Below are 27,355 nucleotides of genomic sequence, written 5' to 3'. Positions count from 1 at the left end.
GGCCGCGCCCCTCGCTCGCGTAGAGGGCGGGGTTTCTCTGTGATTGGCTCCGCCGCGGCCTCTCGCGCCCACCTTTGTGCAGCCCCGGCGCCCGTCGAGAGTGGGAGGGGAAACCCCGTGTGAGGGGCGCCGCCATCTTGGGTAAGGGGGGTGATGGGGGCGCAGTGGAGCAGCGCCTGAGGGAGCCCCGGAGACCCGGCCCGGCCGCTGCCCAGCACGAAGCACTGAGCGCCGCAGTGCCCGCGGGCCGAACCGCGCTGCCGCCGACAGAGCCACGCTGCACAGCCACCCGCTGCCCGAGCACAGGTACGGGGGAGCCGGGGAGGGGCACCTCTCCGCCCGGCCGGGCCTGGAGCACTAGGCCCCGCGTCGCTGTCCGGTCAGCGGCGGGCCCCGGTCGGGCAGGCGCGCCGCCCATAGCGGCGGGGTGGGGTAAGCTCCCGGTCGCCTCCCGGCCCGGGGAGCGACGCTTCCTCCTGCTGCTGCCCGGAGCCGGGGCCTAGTCGGGGCGCCCTCCCCGTAGGTGTGCCGCTGCCCGGCACGGAGGGCGGTGCGGGCCGGTCGCCGGCTTTGGCGGGTCTGACCGCCCTCGGTCCGCTCCCGGCGGCGGGCAGGAAGGAGAAGGGGCCGCTGGGGCTAAGGGGGACGAAGGTGGCGGGGCAGGAGCTAGGCCGCTGCTGCACTGCTTGTCGCCACCGCCTTCTCTGCGCTGCACACTCCCTGTGACACGCCAGCACCAAGTACTCATGCGGGGTGTATATATGTGTTATGTATGCGTGCTCCTTACTAATTGTAATTGCCCGTAGGGTGTTTACTGTATGTACATACTACACTGTGTGTCATCTGTACTTGTGCTGCTTGTGCTGACCAGCGCTGTCGTGAACTTGGACAGAAAAATAACTTGCATGAGGTCCGAGGGCAGTGCCACTTGTTATTCGGGAAAGCAGCTGAAGTATTCTGGATGTGTGGTTTGTTTTCTTTGGTCAGTGCTAATTCAGGCTAAACAGAAGACAAGTTCTGTTATTTAACCCAGTTGTGTGTTGCCTGTTTGCAGTAGGCTGTTAAGGTTTCAGTAACGTCCATGGATAGCTTTGTCTTGAGTGGAAATGGTGCTGAATTATCCTTGCTTAACCCTAACCCTGAAGGACTTAATACCTAAATATCATATAGTCTAATATGGATTAAAAAGGCGTTTGCTAGCTTCTTGTAGGGATTTGAAAATGCTACAAATCTGAATGGAAGGAAGAAGCTCCTGTTTTCCATGTTATAAATAACAAAAAGCTGATGTGAAGGACAGCAGTTTGAAAGCAGACCTGTTCTACTGGAGGTACTAGGATGTAAAATGTAAATAGGTGTTTTAAAATGACTTGTTTAATCCTGTGCATCCAATGGAACCTGCTCATGCTTGGGTCGCATCTTGCTGTGTCTTTCTGAGACAAAGGACATAAACCTTATTTAGTGTTGTTCTGCAGTGTGTTTGTGGCTTGTGCTGTCCAGGGTGAGGACTCCAGATAGTTATATCTTATTCTGATTTGTTAGACTGACAACAAAGCTTCCTGGTTCTGTATATACTGTCCCTAAACTTACCTGGCATCTCTGGAACTTGGTTGTCTTGCTACAAGTGCAGATGTGCTACAGGTTAGACTGTGTTATAGGAAGAGGAAGAGTAGGATAAATGAAAACATACAAAAGAATAAAGAACTATGCCTGAGAGAATGGACATGGGAGAAAGTGTTCTTGCTGATGGGGACAGGTGTGCAACACTTAATGAGCTGGGGTGTGGTGAGGGAGAAATGCACATCCAAATGCAGGAAGTTTAGGAAACAAAATGGAGGAACTGAATGGAGCAGGATGTGAAACTATTAAAGGCTCACCAACACAGTATGTGTATGGCTGGATAGCTGTTGAGGGAGATCAAAAAGCGATGATAGTATGATACATAGCCTTGATCTAAAAATACACAGAGTCAAAGTTCTCATATACGAAAGGAATTGAAGGCCTGTGAAGTCTTTAGAAATACTTAGTAGGCCTCAGGCTGAGTTAAGATGTTTTACATGATTAAAGAACATAGCAAATACATTTCTTCAAGAACAGCTTGAACAGGGCTCTGCGCAGCTGAGGCTGGTTAGGGAGAGCCTGGTGGCCTGCAGACCTCATCTGCTTTCACAGAAAGAGTAGCTGGGCATGGGAATAATGAGGAAATGCAAAGTGATGTTCAGCAGCAGATCACAAGAAGCTTGCTGGGTCGCTGCCTGATCAAAGATCAGTTCAGCCGCATTTACTGTCTTGGGCTAATTGTATGCTCTAATGAAATCCAAATGGGGAAAGCTAAAGATGGTGACTCTAGAACAGAAGAATGAGTAAGGCACTGGCCAGCAACAAGTAATGTTGGCGGATGTGAGAGTATTGGGCTGCTAGCAGGCTGCTGATGTGAATCCTCAAGGATTGGTCTCAAAGGAGGGCTTTATAAATACAACCCTGCAAAAACACATAAAAAACATATGAGGAGGTTCTGGGGCCGTCCTCTTAGAGAGGTCTGAGATGTTTGTATCTTCTGGAAGACCTAAATGGTGTATAGAATCACAGGACCACAATGAAACTTAATTGTAGTTGACCTCATAGCTTGCTGTGGACACCAGACTTGAGGGAATCCACTGCTCTGGTGTATTCATTGATAACAAACCTTTATTACCTTCCAGTTGGTGTGATCGTTATGGAAGACCACAGCTGAAGCAATTAGACTGTTTCTAGCCACCTCCTCTAGTTAGGTACCAGTCAGACCACATTGTTGTGTGTGTTTGACAAAGGTCTTCGTCAGGGAATGGTGCAGTTATGAATTGAAACAATTCTGCCTCTGCCTGCTTCTTCCCCCCTTACTGATCTCTTCTCAGTGCTTGCTGTTCATTAACATCTAAATAAACATGGAGGGAAGAGGAGGATCATGCCCTGGGAAGGGGGAGAGCCACCTATTAATTGTGTTGAAATTTAGGAGCTGTTCTAAATAATAGTTCTTGGTTGCATACTCTGCCGCCTATACATAACTAATACTTTATTCCAAATGCAGAAACTAACAGCTCTTTAAAAGTTGTTTCAATTTATGAAAGGAATGATGTGATGGCATTACCTTTAATAGAAAGGACTCGGGCTTCAGCTGTGGGATCCCTTCCTGTTGCATGTCCTTGAGGAGTGACTGGAAGAACACCTGCCTGATGAAACACAAAGTGCCTCAGCCTGACTAAGCTGGTCCTCTGCCTGCTGAGTGGGATGTTTTTAAGGGGAACCTGTAACTGTCAGGCAGTCTGAAGCCAGTAGCTGTTTCCTGAGGTGGTATCTCTGTGGCCTGCCCAGTTGATGGTATTAACTACACAGTGTCTAACAAAACCTGTGCGTACCGGTTCTGGTCTCCTCTAGTAATAGTCCTGCTTCTTGCTGAGCATAAAGCTGGGACATTTCTCTATGCAAATGATACCAGTGAAGACTTAAAATCGACTGTGTCCTTGAGTTGAGCTGGAAAGAACTGCCCACGAAACTGTCTCATGAGAACTGGTGTGGATGTCATATTTACAGTTACGGGGTTCTGATAAAGAACATTACAGCAGTGTGCTGAGAGCAACCTTATCTCAGCTTGTACGGATGTATGCTGATACTGGAAATAAGGCTGCAGCGAGATGTCAACATAACTGTGTAGTGCTTGTTGATTAGAGGAGTGCTAAGGTGTACTAGGGGAGTAGTAGGTGTACTGAGATCTCATTGAGGTCATCTTTAATTTCTTATAAATTAGAAAAGCCTCCAAGGAAGGAGTCAATACGTGGCAGATAGATTATGGTGGCACTGTTCACTGTAACATTTCCAGTCCAAACTGTAATGCAGAAATTAACTGTACATGCTTTGAAACCTTCAGAAATCTGTGTATGGTGAGGCACGATCCTCTGGCTAGTTGCCACCCTGAAATACTGCTCTAAGCTCTGGGGAGACATTACCTCTGTCTGAGAAGGGAGCCAAAACTTGTTCCAAGTTGGCGGACTTTCCTGGAAGATGGCAGGTAGACCAAGCTTCCAGATTCCTGCTTGCTGTTAACAGTAAATTCATGGTTGATTAACTTTGTTGTGTTGTATAATGTCAGCAGTGGCCAAAGGTAAGTTATGTGTATTTATGTGCAAGTCAGTCCTGCAGTTCTTGGCTCTCCCAAGAGGGAAACCCCAGCCTCCCATATTGGGATTATTCACATTCACACATCTGGAACAGAGCGCTGTGGGTGTAAAGCCGCCGATAGTGTGGATGGTGATGCTGTCAATGTATATTAGCTCCTTGCATTAACATGTAGCTAATATTTTTGTGTTGACTGAATCCTCTTGTGCACTATTCTTGTCTGACTTCCTTCTGCAGTAAATGCTGAGGTTGTCAGGTTTCTGAGACTGAATTCTCCACATGGCTTCTGTGTTTAGCTTGCATTTCCCCTTCAACACAGAGTCCTTCCGGAGTATCAGTTTTATTCCAAAATCTGAGTACAGTTGGGATTCCTGCTAATCCTCATTGGAATTTTAGTGTTTAAAAGCTTGTTGGTTTGTGGTTGGGGGGGGTTAAAGTCATCTGCTCTCCAGAAAAGATTCCTGACCTTTAGTAATAATTTACAAAGTGTTTCAAAATGTTTCCTGTAATGTGACCCTTGGAGTAAATGTAATCCCAAAGTGTTGCTTGATTTTACAGTTTAACTCCAGAAATTGTGTTTAAACTGAGTGTCTGTGCTGCCACAAGCTTGTGTCTCAGACCCAGTGACTAACCTGGGAGCTCTCTGGGACTTCAGAGAAGGTCTAGGCTCACATACGGGTTAATTTCTCTGTCAGTGCTGCTGTCAGTAAACTGTTTCTCTAAGCTGTGGCCAGTGTTATGTTAGGTTTGGCTGCACACAGTGGGCTGTGTGGTATCTCTCACCTCCTTTAGGGGCCTAATGTCACTGCAGGAATAAGGGTGAAGTTGTAGCAATGAGATGTAGCTTGAAGTGAGTCCTCCCTTCCCACCCATTTCTGTTGCCAAGCACAGGATTTGGTTTTCTAACTCACTCTGAAGCAGGAACTGATTTTGATGCATGTGTTGCAAAGCAGTGACAGTTTCTTTTACACTGAAAGAGCATGGTTAGAGTGAGAACTGACATGCCTTAGCAAGCAAAACCAGTCAAACATGTCTATTTAGCAGTGAAGATTCTAGCTGAGAGACTTCAAATCCCATTTGTGATGTAGCCTGAACAGAGTTCCCAGTTTGTCTGTACTTAAAAGACAAAGAGTCTTCCCCTTCCAGTGATGGTACTTGCAAGCTTGGAGGTGGGGCACATTCCCTTCACTTGTTACATACAGCAGTCTTGTAAAGTCATGTGCTTGGGAACAGGAAACTGAGTATTTCCACCTTAGGGACTTAGTGAAGCTAGGGAGGGTCACCTGGCCTCTGTAGGACACGTTCATAGCCCCATGAGTGGTTCTCTACCTTGGTACCAGACTGAATGGAGCTGTGAACACAATCCTCCAGCTTTACTTAGAAAGTAAATGGCAAGCGAAGAACAAATGCATTGGATCACAAGATGCTCGGTTTGAATGTTGCTGCTATTGGGACATGCTGAGAAGAGGAAGAGCATAATGTGTGAAGATAGATTCAGAAAATGTGAAGTATTGGGTGTTTCCACAGTGACATGTTAATTTTGAGCTCTCTATGGAGCAGTTACTTGTCTTTGTTTGCTGGTGTTGAAAATAATCACTGCATATATTGAAGCTGATACTGTAACTCTGGAATCTTGCAGGCAGGTTGCTGGCTTGCTTGGTAAAGAGCAGTGTGTTTCCAGCCGTGGGTGTTAATTCTTACCTAGTACAGTGATAAGAGATGGTCTGTTCACTCTGTGGTGATTTGCCAGGGGCTGAGGAGGACAAAGGTGGTGAGGGGTGGCTGTGGGAGATTTCCCTCTGCTATGGTAGAAGTTTGTTCTAAAATTGGCTTGATTGAGGCGACTGTTCTTGCAACTTGTGCAGCCCTTGGTGTGGAATTGTCTTGCCAGCATATACAAGAATTATGGTCCAAAGCTGTCTTTTGTTTACTGTCTTAAACTTGGGTTTATAAAACTGTGTGTATATATAGGACTGAGCATAGATGCTTTGTATGCTGCTTGGGATAGAAGGAGTTGAGAGTTTCCACATCCTGAGCCAACCGTGTCGGAGGTGCAGGTCAGCACCTGGCACCCAGCAAACCCGTCCCAACCTCCTGCTGGTGTGGTTCCCCTTCAAGGGCTAGATAAGAGCCTTTGCTTTAAAGCTCTGCTGTGCAGTGGTGGATGTGTGCTGCCATGAGGTTTGTTGCAGGTCACCTTTCTGATGGCTGTGCTTCACTGTTACGGATTAATTGTGGCTGTGGAAACAATAATTTGCTTTTCCAAAAGTTGGAGGCTTGTGAGCTTTCCTGGCTCTTTGTTCCCTTGCAGCACTGGTTGCGTTTGTCATGTGAAGGCCACATGACTGACTGAAAATCTTTCTAGGCTGAAGCAGTGTTCTTCATAAGAACTTCCATAGCTTTCTCAGGGCTGGCTAGCTGCCACGCAGGAGCAGGGAAGGAAATGGTGAATTCCCACTAGAAATTTTCCACTTGCTTAACTGATCCCACTGTGCCTACTTTAACTTAAAACCTGGGACAAAAGGAGGCGTTTTGCATCCTTTATGTTAACTGGCAAGATGTGGCCTGTGCAGACTTGTAATCCTGGTTAACTGACGTATCAATTGGTAAGTCAGCTATTGCTCCTCACAGGTTTACGCAGCTAAAGACGGTTCTAATTCCTCCTACATGTAGGAAAGCATAGGAAACTCTGGCATATTGGAAGTGCTTACCCCAATCTAATTTTGACTCTCTCTTAAAAAAGAGAACCTGCGCAGCCTGTAAGCTGCGGTGCTGACAAAGCCACAGAGATGTTAACTAACTTCCTGAACATCTGATTTGTGGCTTGTAGAGCTTCTCTGACATGGGCATGTAGCAGTCAGAGCCCAGCTAAGGCTGCTGCAGTGTTCTTTCCAGTAGTTCTTAGCTTTTTGATGCAAGCTGCGCTCTCTCCTTTGCTCCTTTTGCAAGCCTCATCAGTGAAGTAATAGTTCCAAAGTGCTGATTTTGTTAAACCCCTTCAGATTTTACTTTTGGAGTCGGATTTTATTTTCAGTGAATATGTTGGGTGTTTGGTGAGCATGTTTCTACTCAGAGGCTGAACTGGCAGGGGTTCAGAGCTAGTGATGTGGGAGTCCTGCTGAATGACGCTAATTTGGTGACTGTGGGGAAGTACCAAAACCTGAACTGTGAGTGAAAGTGTAGTTGTGGGGAGAGGAAGGGGAAGGGAGGGTTGGTTTGCCTCTGTGAACTACAGTCTATGGATTGGGTTGAGTTTGGTGAACAAGTAGCAGTTCTGATGTGTTCTATTTTCTGTTCTAGTGCCACAATGGCAACTGCACCTTACAACTATTCCTACATCTTTAAGTACATCATTATTGGTAAGTACTGCTGGGCTCTCATACCTGTTTATGTTGATGTGTACATGCATGACAGCCTTCCTCCCAGCCCTGGGGCTGTGCTCTTTGTGACTTCTGTTGCTACTTGCTTGTATAGGAGTAGTTCTTTCAGCTAATTGTCCATCCTCAGTTCCTCACAGGTATCACCTTGCTTGCTCTAAAGCTCGAGCAGGTGATGGTATAACAGCAAATACCTTTGTATGCCACAGAGTGGGAGCTGTGTGGTTGGTGGAAGTGACCTGGGAGGAGGGCAAGTACCAGTGCCTGTGTTGAGTTACTGTTCACAGTAACTGTTCTTGACATAATGTACTTCAGTACTCTCGTGCATCTTCACTGTTAGGGCCATAACACTTGGCCCTCTCCATAGCACTACAAAAAAGCATCCTAAAAACATGTGTATGTGCTCTCTATCAAAATACAGTTTATATTTGGCAAAAAAATTACTAACTCGGTTTGAAAGGGGGGGAAAACTTGAATGGGAGTTAACACAGCCAGGTATTGTTGATTCAGGTTTGCTGTATAGCACCTTCCCTCTGCATCATTAGCCTTAAAGGTTTGAGAATCTATGCTGAAGACACAGGTGCTAATTGGAAACCATCGCAAGTGCTAATTGGAATCCATTGCTTCAGACAGGCTTCAAGCCTCTGTCAGGCTGCGTGTTTGTGTTTAAATGTAGCTTTTAGCTGCACCTTCCTTGTCTGTTTACAGCCAGGGACTTGATTGCATTTGTTATTCTCTTGGAAGAACTGGTCTTGCTGTTCATTGTTTAATTCTTAATGCCCTTGTGTAGGTGTAAGTGATCTGCAGTCTTGTAATAGTTTGTAACTCGGGCTGCTGTGACAGCCTCAGCTGCGGAAACCTTGGTTCTTAACAGATCTTGCTCTTCCTCCCTGTTGGCATTGTGCAAGTGGATAAGTGGAAGTGAAGCAATTTCTTGGTGTGTTCTGGTTGGTTGTCAGTGTTTTTGATGTCTTGACTAGCAATTGCAAGTGAGATGGGAGCATGGTAATTACTCAGAAGGTGTATTTTACATTTCAGTTTTGTACAGGTTTGCTTCTTGTAACCTTGTGAAATACAGTTGTAAAATCAGTGATTTGGATTGAATTGTCCTTGAGCTGTCCGCTCCACCCTTGCTTGCAACCCTGTTACCAAAACCAGTGCAAAAGTTGATGAATTTCAGGTCTGAGACCAGGTATAAACATCATGGGCTGGACCCAAGGAGTGGTCTGCCTGTCTCTACCATTCCTTGTGTAGGATGGAGGAAATGTGGTTTTTGCAACAATGATGTGGTGTCAGCCTTAACTATTCTTTCTGTAACAGGGGACATGGGTGTAGGAAAGTCCTGTTTGCTTCATCAATTTACAGAAAAGAAGTGTGAGTATTTCAATTCACCAGATTTATTCTCACTTTATTCTCATGCTTCATCCCTCTTTCCTGCCTCTTTGCTTCCATTGTGCATGAGCTTGATGTGGTGTCTGGCTTCACCTGTGTGGCTTTGCTTTGTACTTGCTTAGATTTGTTTTGACTCCTGTAGATGTAGAAACAAAATGTTGATGTACTAGAGGCAAAACTGCTGCTTCGGTCAGTCCTGCTTGTGATGAGGGGAAAGGCTGTGTCTGGTTTTATGGGTTTTCTGGGGAATTCTGACCCAAGTGAAGTTTCCTGTCTGAAACACGCATGTTTTCAGTATTGGTGTAGCTTCCACACAAGCAATGGAGGTTGTTAGTAATGGCTTCAAAAAGAAAAAGATTCCCTTTCCTCTCACTCCTTGTTGCAGGCTTAGGCAGCCCTGTCATTCTCTGTAGCTGCTGTGGCTCATGACCTGTGTGCTGGTGTTGAGGACTTACTCCAGTCTGACTCAACTGCAGTGTTTTCATCTATGCTGTCATCACTAATTAAGAACTAGCTTCAGTTCCTCATGCCTCTTGCACTGGAGCTTGCAGTGGCTGTTACCTCTCTGGCGTCCCATGTAGCTCACACTCGGGGGCTGAGCCTGTAGGTGGTTATTAATACAAAGTCAGTCTCTACCCTGTGCTACTGGATATCACAGTAAGTGGGTAGGAGCTTCAGTTCACACTGTTTCTGCTTTCTAGTAGAACTAGAATTTTTTAACAGTTGCTTTGAATTCAAATTCCCAATCAGTCAATTATTTAAATACTGGTTTGCTTGTGGCCAAATTCTTGATGACTGTTTGTCTTGTTCTTAGTCGGTCAGCAGTAAGCTGAAGCAGTACAAACTGACATGCCAAACACCTCTACTACAACGCTGTCACTAACTGTAGATAGCCTGGATAGTTACTCATCCTGCATTTCTTCATCTTTCTTAAAGATGAGCATATTAGTTAGAAAGATGCCTTTAAAGGTTTGATTTGCTGTGGTGATAGCTACTTATGAGACTGGCCTTTATCTGTGGACAGTCATGCTACTGCCCTGTCTGGAACAACTTGGCTGTTTTGAAGCTGTCCTACAGACTTTTAACTGCCTCTTGGTCATTCCTGAAGAGTTATCTTTTCTTACTGCATTGAAATAATGAACTTTTCCTGCAAGGGTAGGGTGAGAATCAGCTGACTCGATACCTTATGATGGATACGACCAGACAGCACCAGTATAGATGCAGAAGAGAAGGCAAGGAATTCCATAACCATTACAACTAAGAAGCTCAGGGAATACTTCATTTTATTTCTGGAATGATACAGTTTGGGTACTGCAGCTGTAAAAACGCTTTCCTAGAGACTGAAGCTCTAGTCAAGGTAACTGAGAACTGGTGATGGTCAAGGAGACCTTGTGATAGAAAGATCTGATCTTTGCTCTTTATTTTTCACGGCAGTTATGGCAGACTGTCCCCACACAATTGGTGTTGAATTTGGCACAAGGATAATTGAAGTTAGTGGCCAAAAAATTAAACTACAGATTTGGGATACAGCAGGACAAGAGAGATTCCGGGCTGTCACACGGAGCTACTACAGAGGAGCCGCGGGAGCTCTCATGGTCTACGACATCACCAGGTGAGGCGCTTGGACTGGCGTGTCTCGTACCGCAGCTCTGCATGTGCCTGAGGAGCTCTTTAGACACCGTGTCTGTCCCCTTCACTTAAAGGACTCAGTCTGGATGGGTTTGTGTCCTGTCGTGTGAAGGAGACGCTTCTAAATACTTGAAGTATTTAAAGAGCTGAAAAAGAAACATAAGGAATTATGTGAGCCGCTTTTCCTGGAAAGCGTCACTGCTGACAGGCCTGAGGATCTGGGGCCTTGACTGCTTGGGTTGAAGTTGTTTGAAGAACTGGCTTTGTCCTTAGGACTTGCTCTTCAGCACATGGATTTTTGCCTTCCTGGGAGGCAGTGGGCATTGCTGCTTACCTGGCAGGAATATTGTTAGAGTGGGCACAGGACAGAATATTACCTCTGTTGCAGTGGGCTGCTTAAGAGGTTGTGTAGAGATGAGAGCATTGCAGCAGCCCAACTTCTTGGCCTCTTCACAGTGTATTCCTCCAACAAAATGAGTTGGTACAGAAGCCATCCTCCCTTCTTTTTATAGGTGAAAATTAAAGATCCTGCTAAAAGAATAATTAATTAGATGTGCCACATGAAATACTTCTACTTGCATCCGTGTCCAGTCTTCCCCTAGGGCTGCTCTTGGTATTCTTCGTCTAGGTGTATTTCCTGTTTGCTGAAATCTTGAGTAAAACATGAGTTTATGCACTGTTTGTTACCGAAGGGCTGCTCACCATACACTGCTCTGTGAGAGTATTTGACAGGAAATCCTTTAATGTGTTCTGTACTAGACAATATAAACCCTGTCCTTGTGAGGGCAGGAACATGGGTTGGTGTCTCAGCTGTGCTGTCAGAGTTGCTCAGGGGATTTGAAGTCAGCATGTTCAGATCATGATCCAGGTCCAAACAAGATGCTGCTGCTTTGTTTGTCATGAGGCTGGGGGGAAGTATTGGGATGACAGACATCAGTGTGTTCAGTGGGTGCTGACTGAGCTGTTGGACGTAGGTGTGTTAAAAGATGCTGTGGCTAAAACTGTTCTCCTTGACTCCTTGCAGAAGAAGTACGTATAATCACTTAAGCAGCTGGCTGACAGATGCAAGGAACCTCACCAATCCAAATACTGTAAGTTGGGCTATATATGACTCAAACAGTATTGCTTCTCTCCGAGCAAGAGGTGGAGGGCTTGGGCCAAAGCATCTGCAGTGGTAGCAGTTCTCTGAAATAAGCTGCCTGTGGTCGCTCGGCTACTTTAGCTCCAGTCACTCCCGTGTCCCATTTTGCACTGTACCAGGGATTCTCCCCTTACTGTACCCAGAGCAAAAGGCCAGGTCACTGTGCAGGAAAGCCCTGGTTTCTTCTAGATGTCTCGTGCTTCTTACCTTCCAGGGGCCTGTTCTCAGCAGTTGGAGGCAAAACTGTCATTGAATGGGGACAAACCTTAACTTTTGTTACCACTTCCTGCTTTGTGGTACTAATGAGGTGAATGCTGTGTCCTTAGGTTGGAATAGAAATGGGATCTTTGGCAGAAGCTGGCCAGGACTTCTGGAGAACCCTGGGGGGAAAAGGCTTCTCTGTCTCTGACCATACCACAGAGCTGTTGCCCAGACAGTTGTAACTTGTTCACTGAAGTCTTCTTCCAAGTGCTCCTAAAACACTTCAGCACCAAGCTCGTGGGAAGACTCTGCTGTGATGAAAGAGGGGAAGGTTCTGGCTGGATTAAGAGATGCTTAAACAAGTACAGGAAGTGGCTCAGAGCACAGCTGTCACCAGGGCACAGCAGGACTGTAGGGCTGCTGCTTTTTAGGACCTCGTCTCGTGAGAGCAGCCTAAAGCAGCTGAAAGCAATGGCAGGAGCTGCTGTTCCAGGCTTTATGGAGGGGGCAGTGCTGGAGCAGTGTTCTGAAGGTGCATGGCTTCTGCTGTGAAACACTTCTGTGTGTTTCCTTTTGGGGTTTTGCCTGAATCATGAGCACGGTAGTGAAAAGCTCGTCAGTTACTGCCCAGACTAATTCTCTCTCTTCTGAACCAGGTGATAATCCTCATAGGAAACAAAGCAGATCTGGAAGCACAGAGGGATGTCACGTATGAAGAAGCCAAACAATTTGCTGAAGAAAATGGTGTGTGTTTTCTCTTGAGCAGTTATATTTCCTACAGGACAGTGATGTTAAAGTGACTCCTCAGCATCGGTAGCTGCAAGCTTATGCTTCCAAAGTAATGCAGTTGTATGTGCAGACTTCTGCTGTGCCTCAGTCTGGCTTAACTGTAACTGTGCTTAGTTCTAGGAATCAGCTTGTGTGTTGATGCCTTAACTTATTCATGAAAGACTGTTTAGTGCTAAAACAGCATCTTGCATGTTATCTGGAGGTTGCAGCGTGGCTGATTTAGGGCTGTTTGGAGTGTATTATGCATTGACTGTTGAACCTCTGTCTCTGAACAGGTTTATTGTTCCTTGAAGCAAGTGCAAAAACGTAAGTTACCTTTGTCTACAACTGTGATTCAGGTGTGATCAGTTTAAGAGGATTATATTGGTTATGACTAAATACAGTTATAGTTCAGGTATAGCAGGGACTTACAAGTGCAAACCCGACAGACCACTGGCTCTGAGCTCTCTTAGAGTGGTCCCAGTCCCTTTGGTTGCTGACAGGAGTCACTGCACCGGACCTGGGCCAGGCTACATTGGCTGGGGAGCTGCTGGAGTACAGGGATCGGGTCTCCAGTGACACCAGTAAATGTGGCTCCAGCTGGCACCCTTGGAATGGAACCCTTAAAAAGGGTGTGATTTACAGTGGCTCCTGAGCTTGCAGCCACGCAGCTGCGTGTGTGACTCCACGCTGATTTTTTGCTTCTTGGTGTTTGGGAATGTGTTTCTTCCTCCTGGCTAGTCCCAATAGGTTTAATGGCTAGGGAGCCTGGACAGCCTACTGGAGGCTGTCCCAGGATGGGTTGTCAGACTCAGTGGTGCATCTGCTTTAGGTACCAAAAGCTGTTCTTGCATGCCAAGGGACAGGCATATCCCAGCAGGGCACTTGCCTCCACATCCTGCCCTGCCTGAGTAACCCCTGCTGCTCTCTTCGTAGCGGAGAGAACGTCGAGGATGCCTTCCTGGAGGCTGCCAAGAAAATCTACCAGAACATCCAAGACGGAAGCCTGGATCTGAACGCTGCAGAATCGGGTGTACAGCACAAGCCATCGGCTCCGCAGGGCGGGCGGCTAACCAGTGAACCCCAGCCCCAGAGAGAAGGCTGCGGCTGCTAGTGACCTCCGTTTCCTGGCTCCATTTCTGACCCTTCACCTCTGTCTGTCGGGAGCAGTGCTTTTGACTGCTGCCCTGTCTTCTGTACATCTTACTGGGTTTAATTAAAACTCTCGAGACAAGTTTAACACAGTACTAAACTGCTAAACAACGTTAGATGTAATCAGGTTATCAAAGGCAAGTAGAGTAATAAAACCTCTCCTGCATGGTAAATCTAGAAGTTTTTTTTTTTTCCTTGATTGTCCTTGTGATAGTGTCACCGATACCTACTTTAAACCGAGCACTGATGCTGGACTCATGATTTCACACTCTCGCAGGGCTTTGTCTTGTACGGTTTAATTTGATGGTTCTTTGGCCTTTCTCCCCCACCTCTAACCGTTTAGAGCTGTCTGTAGTAAAGGATGAGTTTTTTGCTGTGAAATGACTTCCGATGGTAGCAAGGGGCTGGGTAACAATGTGCTTCTGTTGGAGGATGTCCCTGAGGTGTGTGTGGGGTAGGGGCGGGCTGGCGCCGCAGCCGCAGCGTGCACAGGGACACGTGCTCGGAGCTTGACGTCGGTTTTCTGCCACTTTTCTCCTTTCCATTTGTTAACAGGACGTAAATATGTATAAAATTTGAAGGAACTGAGCTGACAGTGAAATACATCCTGTGTATATGATTTTAACGAAGAAAAAATGATTACTGGCATTAGAACAGTATGTAAGAAACCCCCCCGTTTGTACAGTACGAGCTGTGTGTGACCACGTTAGCGCCGAGTGCCGCTCACTAACACAGGCCTCATCCCTGGTGTCACCCGGGGCAGCTCGAGTCCCCACGCAGCCATTAACACTAGTGGGATCCATGTCTCTCTCATCTTTGCACTGTGGTGTTGGTTAAACCCCGTCGTGTGCAATCAGCAGCGCGCTAAAACCCGCTTCGCTCTTGGGATAAGCGTTTTGCATCGCTGGGCTGTCGCCTGCCTCGTGCCCTGTGCTGGGGCGGCTTCTCTCGCACATCCTGCGCTTCTCTACCTGTAACTCCTCCAGTGGTCAGAGCCTGGAGCGGACCGGCACCAGCGCCGGTGCTCTCTAGGGATTTGGAGCTACTGTTGTATTTTTACCAGGCCCATGTGAGGGTTTCTTTAAGGCTTGGGCTTCTCGAGCCTTTGAGTCCATCCTTCGTGGGGTGCCACAACCTGTAATGCTGGATCAAAGGGAGATGCAGGCAATGACCATGAACCTGAGGCTGTTGCTGAGCTACCCGTGGGTTCACTGTGGCTGTATGTGCAGCCTGCACGAAACTGCACCTGGGAAACACCACGCGTGGTTTGAAAATGGCAGGGGCCTGTGCTTAACCATGGTCACACGTCCAGGTTTAGTCTTGCTGCAGGGTTTAAAATACGAAGTAGTCTTAAAATCCCTCCCTAGACACTAAAACTACAATGTTCAGACTTGTAAGTAAACCGTGGTACCAGAGTATTGTACAGTCAATGTTAAATCAAAGCCAAAACTGGAATGTGCAGACAATAGGATTTGGGTAACTTGTGCACTGTCCCTTTGTTTTGTCTGGTTAGTCCTTTTTTTAACTAATATTCTTAAGTAGATGGGTATGTTCAGGATCTGCAGCTCACATCCTGCTTCAGCCGAGGCTGCGCCGCAAAGGGTTTGCCCAGGGACCATGACCTGCTGCTGCTGTGAAGTAAATGTTGTAATGACTCCAGCTTGCTGAGGTGCAATACCTGTCCTCCCAGTTACAGTAGGTCTCATTGTTTCTGTCACAGAAAGGAGCTGTTGGACTGCTGTACTCCTCATTTGATGTAACGATGCTATTAATCTAAATATTTGTAAATAAAGTACCTGTATCTAGATAAACTGCTCTTGGCTGTGTTATTTGCTCTGGCCCCCTCTGCTTGGGCTGGGACTTGAAGGGGGGTTCCTTGGTTTGGGGTATCAGCCTGAGGTGATGGCCCATGCAGGGCACAGACAGCTGGGGCTTGAGGCCAGGTTGGACACAGGGGCTTGGAGCAAGCTGCTCTAGTGGAAGGTGTCCCTGCCTGTGGCAGGGGTTGGAACTGGGTGAGTTTAAGGCCCTTCCAGGATTCCATAATGTGATTCCTTCAGCTGGGGATGAGGAATGTGAGAATTCCTTGTGGCAATGGTGCCACAGGGCTTTTCCCAAGAGGTGTTGTTCATGGTGTGACAGGCCAGGGCTGAGCCCAGCACAAACACCCAGAGCAGTGTTGTGCTGTTTAGTCCCCAATACAGTGTGATCTCTTCTGGCTGCATAGGAAAGATCCACAGGGACCATGTGGATGAGAAGGCAGTGCTGAGGATGAGGTCCAGCCCTGTCTGGATGGAATGGAGGGATGAGGGCTCAGGGAGAGGCAAAGAATTGCCTGGGAGAGCAGAGCCCTGTTTCTCAGCTCCTCATGCTGCTGCTGCAAGGCTTTACATGTGGTTCTCTCACTACTAACAGAGCAAGCTGCTTGGAAGCCTGTGAAACCACTCACCATGGGCATATGCTTCAGAAGCGATGCTGCAAAGCCTCCAGAGAATGAACTGTAACCGAGTGCTTACCAGTGGGAGCCAGGAGCACAGTTACAGTGTCAGAAACACCAATTCTGGACAAGTTTCACTCTTCTGCAGGGCTGGGAGCGTGTTCTGAGAGCCTGTGCTGCAGCTTCAACCCATGGAAACAACACCAAACCACCACCACACCCCCGGGTAACAGCAAGTGTCAGTCAGTGAAGTTTATTTTAAGGAAGCACTCATTTGAAACATCCATGTGTTGGACAACAGGTGACAACTCTGTCCCTGTTACAAGCTTTTGAAAGGTACCTGCACCAAAACAGATGGTGTTTTGCATACATTTAAAACAGTTTAAAACCCCAATTTATATACATAAAGCTGTTACTGACTCGTACAAAAACTTCACAGTGGAGAGAGGGCCCTGCAGCCAGCACTGGCAACCGCCTTTTCATACCAGGCTTTGCTAGCAGCGAGGTAGAAGTGTGAAGAAGGTGTCAGCTGCACCACAGACCCAGCTCCTGCTCTTCTGCTGTGGGGCAGCTCCTGAAGAAAGGGGTTTTTAACTTAAACCATTACACAGGAACCCTAGGTACCAGGCTGGTGGCATAACTCACTGTAACAGGTTTGGGTGCTGGGCTGTACACCAGGAAGCACTGCTGGAAGACCAAGGGTGGTAGCAGCCTTCCACTGAAGCTGGTCAGCAGCACAATGGTTTCTGCATGTCCTGTCAGAACTCACCTCTCAGCAGCTCTCACCCACAGCTGGTGAAAATACACCTCCAAGAGCCCAACCAGCATCAACCCTGAGGATCCCATCCCTACTGCAGGAATGCCCTCAGGTAAGGGCCAGCACCGTGTGAGACCCCACATCTGCCCTGGGGCTGTCACCGCTTACTTAGCGTCAACCTTCAGGACACTCGTCAACCTTCAGGACACTCATGACTGGGTGAAGTTCCCACCTCACCTCTGGGCTTCACTGGGATGCTCCTGGAGAGCAGGAATGTGTTGTCTGTGCCACTGCGGGGAGTCAGCAGCCCTCCTGGGGCCCTGGGTGAGTCTTGTCAGAGCAGCCTGGAGAAAGCAGCAGGACAAGAGGAATAAACCAATGCCTTCAGTGAGCACAGAGACAATGTTTTAAAAAACAAAACAACAAGAAAATGGCTTTAACCTGCCAGAGGGGAGACTGAGATGAGCTCTTAGGCAGAAGCTCTTCCCTGTGAGGGTGCTGAGGCACTGGCACAGGGTGCCCAGAGAAGCTGTGGCTGCCCCATTCCTGGCAGTGTTCAAGGCCAGGCTGGACACAGGGGCTTGGAGCAAGCTGCTCTAGTGGAAGGTGTCCCTGCCCGTGGCAGGGGTTGGAGATGGATGAGCTTTAAGGCCCCTTCAACCCAAACATTTATGATTCTGTATAGCACTTACCCTTCTCAAACAAGCTGGCTACTGCCAGAGTTAATAAAGGTACAATACAATCACCCCCACCTTCAGAACCCCCCCACTGTGCCTCTAGGAGTCATGAACATACGGCTGGGATAGACCCAAAGCCACAAGTCCCGCACAGAGCAGAGCATTACCTGAGGTTTTGTTGCTTTCAGAGCATCCTGCAGAGGTCCCAGGCTTGAGCTCTGGGCTGGGAACAGTGAATCTGAAGCAGTGCTGCTGACGAGGTCGTCCAGCGCATCAACCTGCCGCTTCAAGCTGTGAAGGCTGCCCTCGGTTTGCTGCTTCCCTCTGATTAACACTTCCACTTGCTTGGACATGCACTGCCGGAGCCGAGCCTAAAGCAATCATTACTTCTCTTTATTCCCAGGCAGTGCCATTTTCAAGGCTGTATTTAAGAAGGCTGATGACCTTCAAGCCAAGCCCTCAGGAAGGTGGCACTGAGAGTCCCAACCCATACACAGATGGCAGGGGGTTGCAAATTAAATAGTTCACCTTCTCCCAAGTGAGAAAGCAGCTCCCTTTCCAGAGCCTTTTGTCATTAACTGCCCAAAGAGAGAGCAACAAGTACGTTCCAGCTGAACTGGGCCACCCCTTGTACTTGTATTGATTGTGGGTGCTCCTCAACTGTCATTATTAGCCCCACTGCCAAGAGACCACAGCATGATGTAAATGAGGAAATCTTGTTGGAATACTCAAAAATCCAATTAACTGTTAATTAAAATTATTCCTCTTGCTACAGCATGCAGGTGCCAGGCTCTCGCTTACTGCTCCCATCCAGAGGCACTCGGTAGCTCGTCAGGGGCCCAGAGCTGCTCGGCTGGTGTGGGAGAAGGATCTTCATGTGGGTGATGGGGGGACCCAAGGGAGGAGTTAGTGGGACAGGGAGAAAATGGGATGAGGCACCTTGAGCCGATCCTCGTGCTGCTGCAGCTGTTCTCGGAGAGCCTCCCCGCGCCACTGTTCATCCTGTTGGAAACAGAAGCACACTGAGGAATGAGCACGACAGCTCCAGGTACCACAGAGCAGCAAGAGCTGCTCACGGGCAGCAGGTACTTCCTGAGAGCGTTTTACCATTAAGAAGACTTTAGACAGGCTCAACTTCTCCTCCAGTGAGAAAAGTCTCTTGTCAGCAGCAGCAAACAGAACCTCTGAGGGGTCGGATTCACGCTGCAGACTTCCCTCTGCTTCAGAAGATGCTTCTGAATTGTCCAGTGGTTCTAGAGAAGACGGGCTTGAAGATTTAAACCCTGTCCTGATTTCATCTTCAACCTCCAGTTTAAGTAATGCTGCTGCATTCTCCATTTCTCTTTGTCTGTCTTCCAGGTCTTCATGAGTCTTCACCTACACCACAGAACAGCACCACCACTGTGTTTTACAAACACATTTTTAAAGGGCTTAGAAACAATTTATAAAGGTTTTATTAAAGTACTGGGGGTCAGATAACATGCAGTCACCTTTTTATACTAAAGTAAGTATCGAAGCAGCTGCTGGCCCAGGCTGGCACTAACAAGTTGTTAAGTGCCACTGAGTAGCTCTGACCATTGGTAACGTTTAGTGATTTGCGTAAGTTATTACTCCAGTTATGCCAAGTTCCTATAACCAAACCTTAATGTGAACAGGAGCAGGAGTCCTAATTCCTGGCTGAAGCCAACTGTGATACAGCAGAGAAGGACGAGATACAAAACCAGTACAGTATAAACTTGTGTGACAAGCAGGCTTTCCCTCAAACCCACCAGTACTCAGCTACTCAGTTATACCTGGGACTGGAGATCCCTGTAGTCCCATTGGATCTGGTCAAGGTCCGTAGTAAGGCGCTTGGCTCGCTCCCAGTTACCATGTGCTATGTGTTCAGCAGTTGCTGCATCACTCTGCCAACAGCTGTTTTCATGCTTTTGTTCCTAGGAAAATGCAGAAAGGTAGAATCATAGAATAGTTAGGGTTGGAAAGGACCTTAAGATCATCTAGCTCCAACCCCCCTGCCATGGGCAGGGACACCTCACACTAAACCATATCACCCAAGGCCTCGTCCAACCTGATCTTTTTACTGTGAGCATCCACCAGAGCACATTGAGGCAGGAGAACCCACAGAACACAACCTGAAGTTAGAGGATAGAAACAGCATTAAATAGGAGCAACCAGAGACGTTCTGCAGCACAATCTAGAAACACTAGAGTGCGGCTGCCCCAAGTTCTATCTAGTCATGAAGTTAATGCATCACTTTGTTCCTCCTATGATAACAACAGGTGTTCTATCATTTTGCTGTTTAAAAACAACCCGAATCCCCAGATGTTCTCCCTCAGCCAGGACTTACCTGCAGTCTTCTTTCAAACTGCATCCTTTGCATCTGCATTGCTTCTTTCAGGCTCAAGATTTTCTTCCCTGCCTTTCTCCTCTCTGATGCTACCTGCTCTTGGAGATGGTTCAGATCAGACTGGGAGACTTCCAGTTCTTTCTGCAGAGACTGTATTTCTCTATTTTTTTGTTGTAATTGAAATTCTTTTTCTGCGAGCTGATGTTCTGTAATGAACATTGTTAAAAACAATCCTCATTAGCAGAGATGTTCAGGGTCTTGGCATCACATCAGACATGTCTGAAACACACAAACGCTGATACAAGGGGAGAGGGCACACAACACGGCTGGCTTTAGTTCTCTGAGCAAGTCAAGGATCAGGAGTCAACCCATGTGCTCCATTAGAAACCAAGTGAGATTACACAATTATCTGTTGGTTTCATTACATTACTGGAGCCCCCAGATGGTAACAGTTTACGTGTGCAATGACTCTTACTGCTTTTCCTGACAGTTTCTTCAAGTGCTGCACATCGGGACTCCTCCTTCTCCAACAGCCCGAGGTTCTCCTCTGCCAGCCGGACTTTCGCTATTGCCTGCTCCAGTTTCACTTGTTGCTCTGTCAGCTCCTTTTCCAGCAGGATTTTCTGATCCTTCCCTTTAGCAGTACATTCTTCCAGCTTTTTCCCTTCGCGCTCTGAGTTTTGCTTGAGGCGATGAAGAATCTGCCACGAAAAACAGCACCTCACTAGTACCAACTCCATGAAAACCGATACCATCACCAAAAGATGTTACAGAAGTAGAAGCAGCTTAGATTGGGAAGCACTGGAGTTGAAAATTCCCTCCTGACAAGTTCTATGTTTTTCTTGCCTTTCTTATTTATATAGCTCCCTCAGTTCTTTTGGTTGATGCTTTGTTGAAACTGCTCCGCCAGCTTCAGTTAATTTTACTACAGGAATGTATGATTAAGCCCAACTTTTCATCAACAGCTGATGGGCTTTGCACAGAAACACCATAGGAGAGAAAATAAAAGCTTGTAGCCAATAGTGATCCACTTGAAACCAAAAGAAAACAAGGATAGAGCAGCCCTGGACTTCTTTCTGTTTAGATTTGGCATTAAGGGAACACAGCTGAAGTTGAACTGGGATTACTTTCACTTGCAATCCATTGTATTATTGCAGGTACTGTCCACAGTCTGCTCATCTCCCAGGAGATATCAACAGCATGACAAGCTCTCTGAACTACATCCAGCTGCTGCATCCTGGCTGCTGACAGAAGAGAGCTATAAAGAATCCGTCTCCTCACCAGCAGCCAAGACACAACACTGCAGGGCCTTCACCCTGCCCTTCCTGCACTCCCTGGCCACTGCTGACTGCGCAGCAGTCTTGGTATCAGTGTCACCCTGCCCAGAAGGAAGACCCTGTCCTTCCTTGGGACACCCTAGTTTTCACTAAAACATAACTGAATGTTGAAGCTTTTTGTTTGCTGCTGTTCCTCTGAAAATGAGGCTTTGTGTTTCTTAAAGCACTGCTCTATTATTTGTAAACTGCCTGTTTTTAGAGGTCAGGAGAAAAAGACAAGTCAGCAGGGCCAGTACCGCTTCTTGTTTGGCTAGTTCTGTTTCCTTCTCTTCAATCTCCTTCTGGAGCTGCTGCAGTTGGGTTTCCCTCTTTTTCTGTCTCTCTTGGCAATCCTTACGTTTCCTTACATACTGCAGGATATCTTCTTTCAGGGTTGCCTGCTCTCTAAGCAACTCATCCTGATGCCTTGTGTTAGTTTTCAAATCCTGCAATATAAAGACATAAAATTAGGTGACAAAATTGGCTGGGAAGAGTAACAGCTCTGGCTAAAAGGCTTGCATTGACAGAATACAACAGATCACCCCTAAATCCCAGTGAAGATTACTGTCCATTTAAAACAGACACTGAGAGAATTAGCACAACAGGACCCACATAGAAGATGCTGCTTATCTGGGGTTTAAGTATCTTCTCCCTCCTTCCTGCACACCACTACATGAAAAGAAGTACATATTCACTAAAACTAACCTCTTCTACTTGTTGAAGCTGTTGCCTGCAGTCAGTTAATTCTCCTTTCAGTGATTCTAGTTGTTCTGCTTTATCTAGAAAAATATTTGGTGACAGAGATCAATCAGCAAAGTGCAGTAAATACCCAGCCAGGGAGATCAGCTCGTCTCAGAAAGGAGGAATAAAAAATAGAGAAACAGTTTCTAAAAACTCTATCTTTTCAGCATGTTCTGCCTGTAGATATCTGAGCATGTTGGACAGATTTAATATCATACGGTATAGTCAAAGTGTCTTTTAATACAGTTTCTCTTAAAATGTATTACAGCTTAAAACCAGAAGTTGATCTTTACCTTGAAGATCCTTCTGTGCAACAGTAATGTCTGCAGTCAGTGATTTTTTCTGTTTGTTCAGCAGATCCACCTCCTGCTGCAGGTTCTTAACATCCGACTCCATTTGTTCTACACTGGACAATGCGGTCCTGCTGCTCTCTTCAGTAGCAGCCAAGTCTCTGTAAAATATGAACACATGCTCTTGGTTTGTTGGAAGCACTTGGTGAGCACTCTAGAAACCAGCTGCATTTCAGTAGTTCTCTCAGCTCAAGCAGACACTATCTGGTAGTCACAGTGAGACAGCTGTCCTGTTCCAAGTCTCAGCATCCTGCTTTTTATAACACTTCTCACTGCACTGCCATGGCATAAGGAATGCTGTTGCATTCATCAGCTCCATGGCTGAGTATTTGCTGTAAGTCTGATGTAGACATGCTTAAAATAAAACCTCCACAGCCTACAAGAAACTGCACATTCTGTGCAACTGGGCACCTCAAAGTTATAGCTTTAATTATGATAGACATTATGATAGGCACTTCCCATCACTTCTGATCTTTGCAGGAAAAAATATTCCCCCCACACACACACCTTCTGGTTTGTGACAGCTTCTTTTCCAAACCGTGACAATATTCCTCGAGCTTTTCCTTTTCTTTATTCAGAGCCTCAATGCTATTTTGCAGAGTGCGCATTTGAGAAACCAGATGTTCGTTTTCCTGCCGGTCTTTCTCGAGCAGTTGTTCCTGCCAAGCTACTTCCCCTTGCTGACACTGGAATAATCTCTGCATATTCTCCAGTTTTAACTTCTCCTACAAAAGAAGGCACGGAGAACAACACATAAGGTCAAGAACTAGAACAAGTTAACAACATCTGTAGCTGCAGCGGTTTAAAACCTTTCATTCACAGAGATCACACATAGGCTTGAGTACCCTCTGGAACTACTGTGTTGTAACTGCTTAAAGTGCCAGATTAATTTCAGTGTATTTATAATGAAGGTTATGGTGAATATGAGCACTAGGACTGGGAGAAAGGGGTCCAATTCTTTGTTCAATCCTCATTTAAACCTCATTTTCCCCCACCCGTAAGAGTAGCTTATCCCTTCATAGCAGGGGTTTTGAAAGAATGGCTGCAAGATGCTCAGGCAATGTAGTAAGGTGACCACTGTAAAGTGGAGTAATATTCCCTTCTCTTGCCTGTTCTTCACAGGGAGAGCACAAAGGGAAGAGATGAACTCATTTAGAAGTAAAAGCAGCAGGTGCTATTTGCTTATATAAGGTTATAAACATTCTCTGAACAAGCACATTAGTCTTTCTGGAGTTGCACAACTGAGTAAAGAAGGGCTATCCCTGACTCTGAGCTAACAATCCTGTAGCTACTGAGGGCTCTCTCCACCCACTGGTAGCAAAGCTCAATGTCAGTCTTTTAATCATCAAAAAGAGAAGAGACTAGCTGAGCTAAAATACCTTTTAATGGTTAAGAATATCATCCAGCTGAGCCATACTTACTCCTTGCAGAGTACAAGTGAGGACACAGACAGAATCCAGATGAAAAGATTCTGGAAGCTAATGCTAAACAAACTATTCATCATTCCACAGCCACAAAAGAGCCTTCTGCCTTTTTGTTCTGTCTCCCTCATATGCACTACAAAGATGCCAGTATTTTAAAGGGCCTAAGCAGACTTAAGACTTTCCTGTGATAAGCTGAAGTCAGATTAGAAACTGTCTGATTTAGAAGTGTAGGGACTCTGTTATCCAGAGCAGAACCACAGAATATGCAGAACTCTTCTTCCACTGACTAGTTGAGCTACACAAGAAATACTTACTTCTAGAACTGCAACCTGAGTCTTTTCTAGCTCGTTGACCTTTTGGTCATGTTGTAGTTTCAAGCCTTGAAGTTCATTGTTTTCAAGCTCCAGCATTTCCAGAACATGTTTCAATTCTAGTAAAGGTGAAAGAAATAAAAGATTATTACAAGCACATCAGATGTATTCTATTTGCAAAACAGGCACCAAGGAACCATCAAGGGACACTGTACTGCTGTCATCCCTGTCACAACTCTGCATGTTTTCAATTGCTGTGCTAGACACACCAGGTATTACATCTGATGCTGTCCTACCAGTGAGTTGCTGGTAGGTCTCCTGCTTTTCCTATTCCTTAAGGAGTTTGTCTGGGACAGAGTATGTGGTTGATTAACAATGAGAAAGTATTCCAGAAAAAATACACAAGTTGCAAACTGCTGCTGCTCATACTTCCCACAATACAACAGGATGTAACTGCTTGGAAGGCGATGTCTCCACTTCCCCACACATCCCAGTGTCTAATTCTTCTTCCATGAATGCAGCACTATCAGTTGATGTCTCCTGACCACACAGGGCTCGAGTGTGAACTTCACTGATCAGTCCTGACAACAGATTTGTTCACGCTTCTCTGGCATGAAAAACTCCCACCCCAAGCACAAAGCAAGACGAGGCTTGAGCAAAGGGCATCTGCCAGCACTGTGTGAACTATGAGAATCACAGCGGTTTAGAAGGAGCGAGGAACAGAACACTGCAGTGATGTACAACCAAAAGCTCACAGTATTTCTTTCCAATCTGCACAAAATACTGTCTAGTAGGGCCAGGGACTTACCCATCTTATGCTTGGTAACTTGCCCAAGTACTCCTTGAAGATTTTCTTCCTCGTTTCCAATATCCTTTCTTATGAAGGAAAGCTGTGCTCTTTTCTCATTAATCTGCACATCCAGTTCGTCCCTCTCAACATGAAGCTTCTCCAGAAGTAGTTTTATTTCCTGTGGAAACAGATCAGTGTCACAAGGAATGCCATTATTTGCCATTTTAAATAGTTTTCCTTTAAAAAGAGGTTTATAAAATTAAAACAGTCTGTCAGCAATATTCTGGTCAATTTAATCCAGAGTTTATAGTTACAGTTAATGTGTAAGAAAATGAAAGATATATAATATTTAGGTTGAAGTCCTGCTCATTGACAATTTACAGTAATATTCCAAAGGTTTTGCTTTACAAGTCTGACCATAACACCATCATTTGGTGGAAACTTTATGGGATGTTTCTGATACTTCTTTTGCTGCTCCAGAGAGATACAATGAACTGAAAACTCCTTTAGAAAAGTTACCCGTATTTGGCGTAGTTTTTCATTTGCTTCAGTCTCTCCATCTCGAAGAGCTTCTTTGAGGTCACATTTCTTTTGAGAAATAGAGTCCTGAAGGACATGGAGCTCTTCTCTTCTTTGCTTTAACTGTTCCTCCAGAAACAAGAGCTCTTGTTGCTGAGCAGTGATCTACAATGTAGGAGTTGAACAGAAGAAGCATCTGGAGGCTTTTATTTCTGTAGCTACACACATCACAAGAACAACTGTGGTGCACCGTTCCCTGCCAGAGATTTACTTGAATTGCATAATGTGTAAGGATCCCATCAATGAGCTTCATTTGCAAAACCTGTATAATAAAGCCAATACTAAAGACTAAGTTCTGAGCTGGGCAGCACAGTCCTGTACCTCAGAAGAGTTAATTTTCTCATTCTGAAATGCAGTAAGGATTGTCCCAGAGAACTAACTCTGCAGTAATGTCTATTATGCAGAAATGCCAGTGAGATCAGCAGCATATTTATGAGACAAAACAAGGATAATTCAAATTATCAACATTAAAATAAATAATTAAATTCTTCAGACAAGGCAGTTCAGAACTTGAGACTCTTCTCAGCTTTCTGTTACCACAAACAAAACTGAAAGTCCAGAGTTGGTAAAGATGAGCCTTACCTGATCTTTCACTCTTTCCAGTTCACTTTTCTTGCCCTGAAGAAGGCTTTCTACTTCTGTAAGGATTTGGAGGTGATGTCCTTCGTTACCTTCTGCGACTTGAATATCTCCTTGAAGCTTCTGAAGACTGACAGTGAGAATAAAAACATGACTCAGAAGAAACAAAAATACCTTGGGCAGTAATTTACTGAAGGAGGACATCTTTATTTTATCTAATATAGTTTAAGGTAAATGAAGAATGCTCACCTCTCAGTTAGCATTTCTATCTTCTGGTTTAATGACTGGAACTCGGAGTCTCTTGCAGCCACCGTTTTGTTGATTTCCTTCAAAATACTTTCTTGTTCCCTCTTATGCTGTTCTAAATCTCTTGTATCTGCCTGTAATAACCTAAAGAAGCATTTATGCCTTTTTGTATTAACATTTTAACAGCTCTCCCTATGCAAAAGCACCATCTTGATATTTGAAAGAATCTTGTTCTTTTCCTCCCCATTTGACACCAATTCACAAGAGCAGTTTAAGTGTACCTTAATTGCTGATCTGCTTTCACAAGTTTAGTGGCCATTTCCCGAGCTCTTCTCTCCAGCTCCTTTGCCTCAGCTTCAGTATAGGACAAATGCTGTTTGGCATGATTGTACTTCTCCATAGTGTCTTTAGTCTAGAGCAAAAATTGAAGATTACTGAGACAATACACTTCCATCTTATGCTTTCCACATCCATAACTTGCAGGTTAGCCATCTAAAGATGACCCCATCCTGGCCTGGACATTCTATCTGAGCTTTGTCCCTCTCCATAACAAAGTAGGATCTTTTCTCCTCTCTTGTCCAGAGCAGAAAAGCTTCCTCCTCTTTTGAAACCTTTTCTTTTAGCACAGGTTATCCAACAATTTGTTTTCATACAGAAGCATTTTAAAAAGACTTCAGATTATCCAAGTGAAAATAAACTGGTTAAACAAACAAAACTCCTCCTTAACCCAACTTGCAAACTCTTCTGCACTTTAGAGTTACAGTTTTACTTACTTTCCCTCGTGTGCTCTCAAGTTCCACTTCAGCTTCTGAAAGTAGCCTGTCTGCTTCTCTAAGCTCTGCTCGTCGCTTCAGAAGGGTCTTCTCTATACATTCAATTTCATCTGCAATATCTTCATGATGTTTAAGAGTCTTTTCTAACTGCAGTTCTGCAATAAGGTTGTCCGTGTACCCTTCAATAAAGTCCCTACAAGGTCAGGAAGAAAGGCATGG

At 45.8% G+C, this 27,355-nt stretch overlaps 2 protein-coding genes across 7 annotated transcripts in view; one reads left to right on the top strand and one right to left on the bottom strand.

Moving 5' to 3' along the window:
* The first annotated feature begins 26 nt into the window (after positions 1 to 26).
* On the top strand, positions 27 to 15,620 carry RAB14 (RAB14, member RAS oncogene family). 3 transcript variants are annotated; one of them, XM_061476542.1, is made up of 8 exons: positions 90 to 306; positions 7,450 to 7,508; positions 8,847 to 8,900; positions 10,353 to 10,530; positions 11,572 to 11,638; positions 12,546 to 12,633; positions 12,954 to 12,984; positions 13,594 to 15,620. In XM_061476542.1, the coding sequence occupies exons 2-8, from the start codon at positions 7,457 to 7,459 to the stop codon at positions 13,769 to 13,771; spliced, it is 648 nt and encodes a 215-aa protein (XP_061332526.1). In that variant the 5' UTR covers positions 90 to 306; positions 7,450 to 7,456; the 3' UTR covers positions 13,772 to 15,620. The 3 variants fall into 3 exon arrangements, with proteins under 3 accessions (XP_061332528.1, XP_061332527.1, XP_061332526.1); XM_061476543.1 differs by lacking the exon at positions 8,847 to 8,900 and having other exon boundaries at positions 87 to 306; XM_061476544.1 differs by lacking the exons at positions 7,450 to 7,508; positions 8,847 to 8,900 and having other exon boundaries at positions 27 to 306.
* Positions 15,621 to 17,195: 1,575 nt separating this feature from the next.
* The window catches only part of CNTRL (centriolin), a 30,534-nt gene continuing 20,374 nt past the window's right edge, over positions 17,196 to 27,355 (bottom strand). For all 4 annotated transcript variants that reach the window (XM_061476538.1, XM_061476535.1, XM_061476536.1 and 1 more), the window contains 18 exons: positions 27,137 to 27,329; positions 26,645 to 26,775; positions 26,367 to 26,507; positions 26,121 to 26,247; positions 25,479 to 25,643; positions 24,978 to 25,137; positions 24,173 to 24,288; positions 22,942 to 23,159; positions 22,378 to 22,535; positions 22,049 to 22,122; positions 21,601 to 21,789; positions 20,503 to 20,728; positions 20,028 to 20,233; positions 19,474 to 19,614; positions 18,788 to 19,057; positions 18,620 to 18,682; positions 17,848 to 18,051; positions 17,196 to 17,347 (listed from right to left, as the gene is read on the bottom strand). In XM_061476538.1, coding sequence (XP_061332522.1) covers positions 17,237 to 17,347; positions 17,848 to 18,051; positions 18,620 to 18,682; positions 18,788 to 19,057; positions 19,474 to 19,614; positions 20,028 to 20,233; positions 20,503 to 20,728; positions 21,601 to 21,789; positions 22,049 to 22,122; positions 22,378 to 22,535; positions 22,942 to 23,159; positions 24,173 to 24,288; positions 24,978 to 25,137; positions 25,479 to 25,643; positions 26,121 to 26,247; positions 26,367 to 26,507; positions 26,645 to 26,775; positions 27,137 to 27,329 — 2,893 coding nt within the window. In that variant the 3' untranslated portion in view covers positions 17,196 to 17,236. The remainder of the gene's footprint in view (positions 17,348 to 17,847; positions 18,052 to 18,619; positions 18,683 to 18,787; positions 19,058 to 19,473; positions 19,615 to 20,027; positions 20,234 to 20,502; positions 20,729 to 21,600; positions 21,790 to 22,048; positions 22,123 to 22,377; positions 22,536 to 22,941; positions 23,160 to 24,172; positions 24,289 to 24,977; positions 25,138 to 25,478; positions 25,644 to 26,120; positions 26,248 to 26,366; positions 26,508 to 26,644; positions 26,776 to 27,136; positions 27,330 to 27,355) is intronic.

This window comes from Pezoporus flaviventris, unplaced genomic scaffold, assembly GCF_033815535.1.
Source record: "Pezoporus flaviventris isolate CSIRO_AGI_PZ_B2104156 unplaced genomic scaffold, CSIRO_AGI_Pfla_v1 ptg000097l, whole genome shotgun sequence".
Classification (NCBI taxonomy): domain Eukaryota; kingdom Metazoa; phylum Chordata; class Aves; order Psittaciformes; family Psittacidae; genus Pezoporus; species Pezoporus flaviventris.
Note: the sequence above shows the minus strand (reverse complement) of the source record. Positions and strands in the feature narration are given on the sequence as shown.

Excerpts from the sequence above, each read along its gene's own strand:
- RAB14 (XM_061476542.1), top strand. The coding sequence starts at position 7,457 with ATGGCAACTGCACCTTACAACTATTCCTACATCTTTAAGTACATCATT. Across the intron at positions 7,509-8,846 it reads CTTTAAGTACATCATTATTG|GGGACATGGGTGTAGGAAAG; the intron begins GTAAGTACTGCT and ends TTTCTGTAACAG. Across the intron at positions 11,639-12,545 it reads ACCTCACCAATCCAAATACT|GTGATAATCCTCATAGGAAA; the intron begins GTAAGTTGGGCT and ends CTTCTGAACCAG.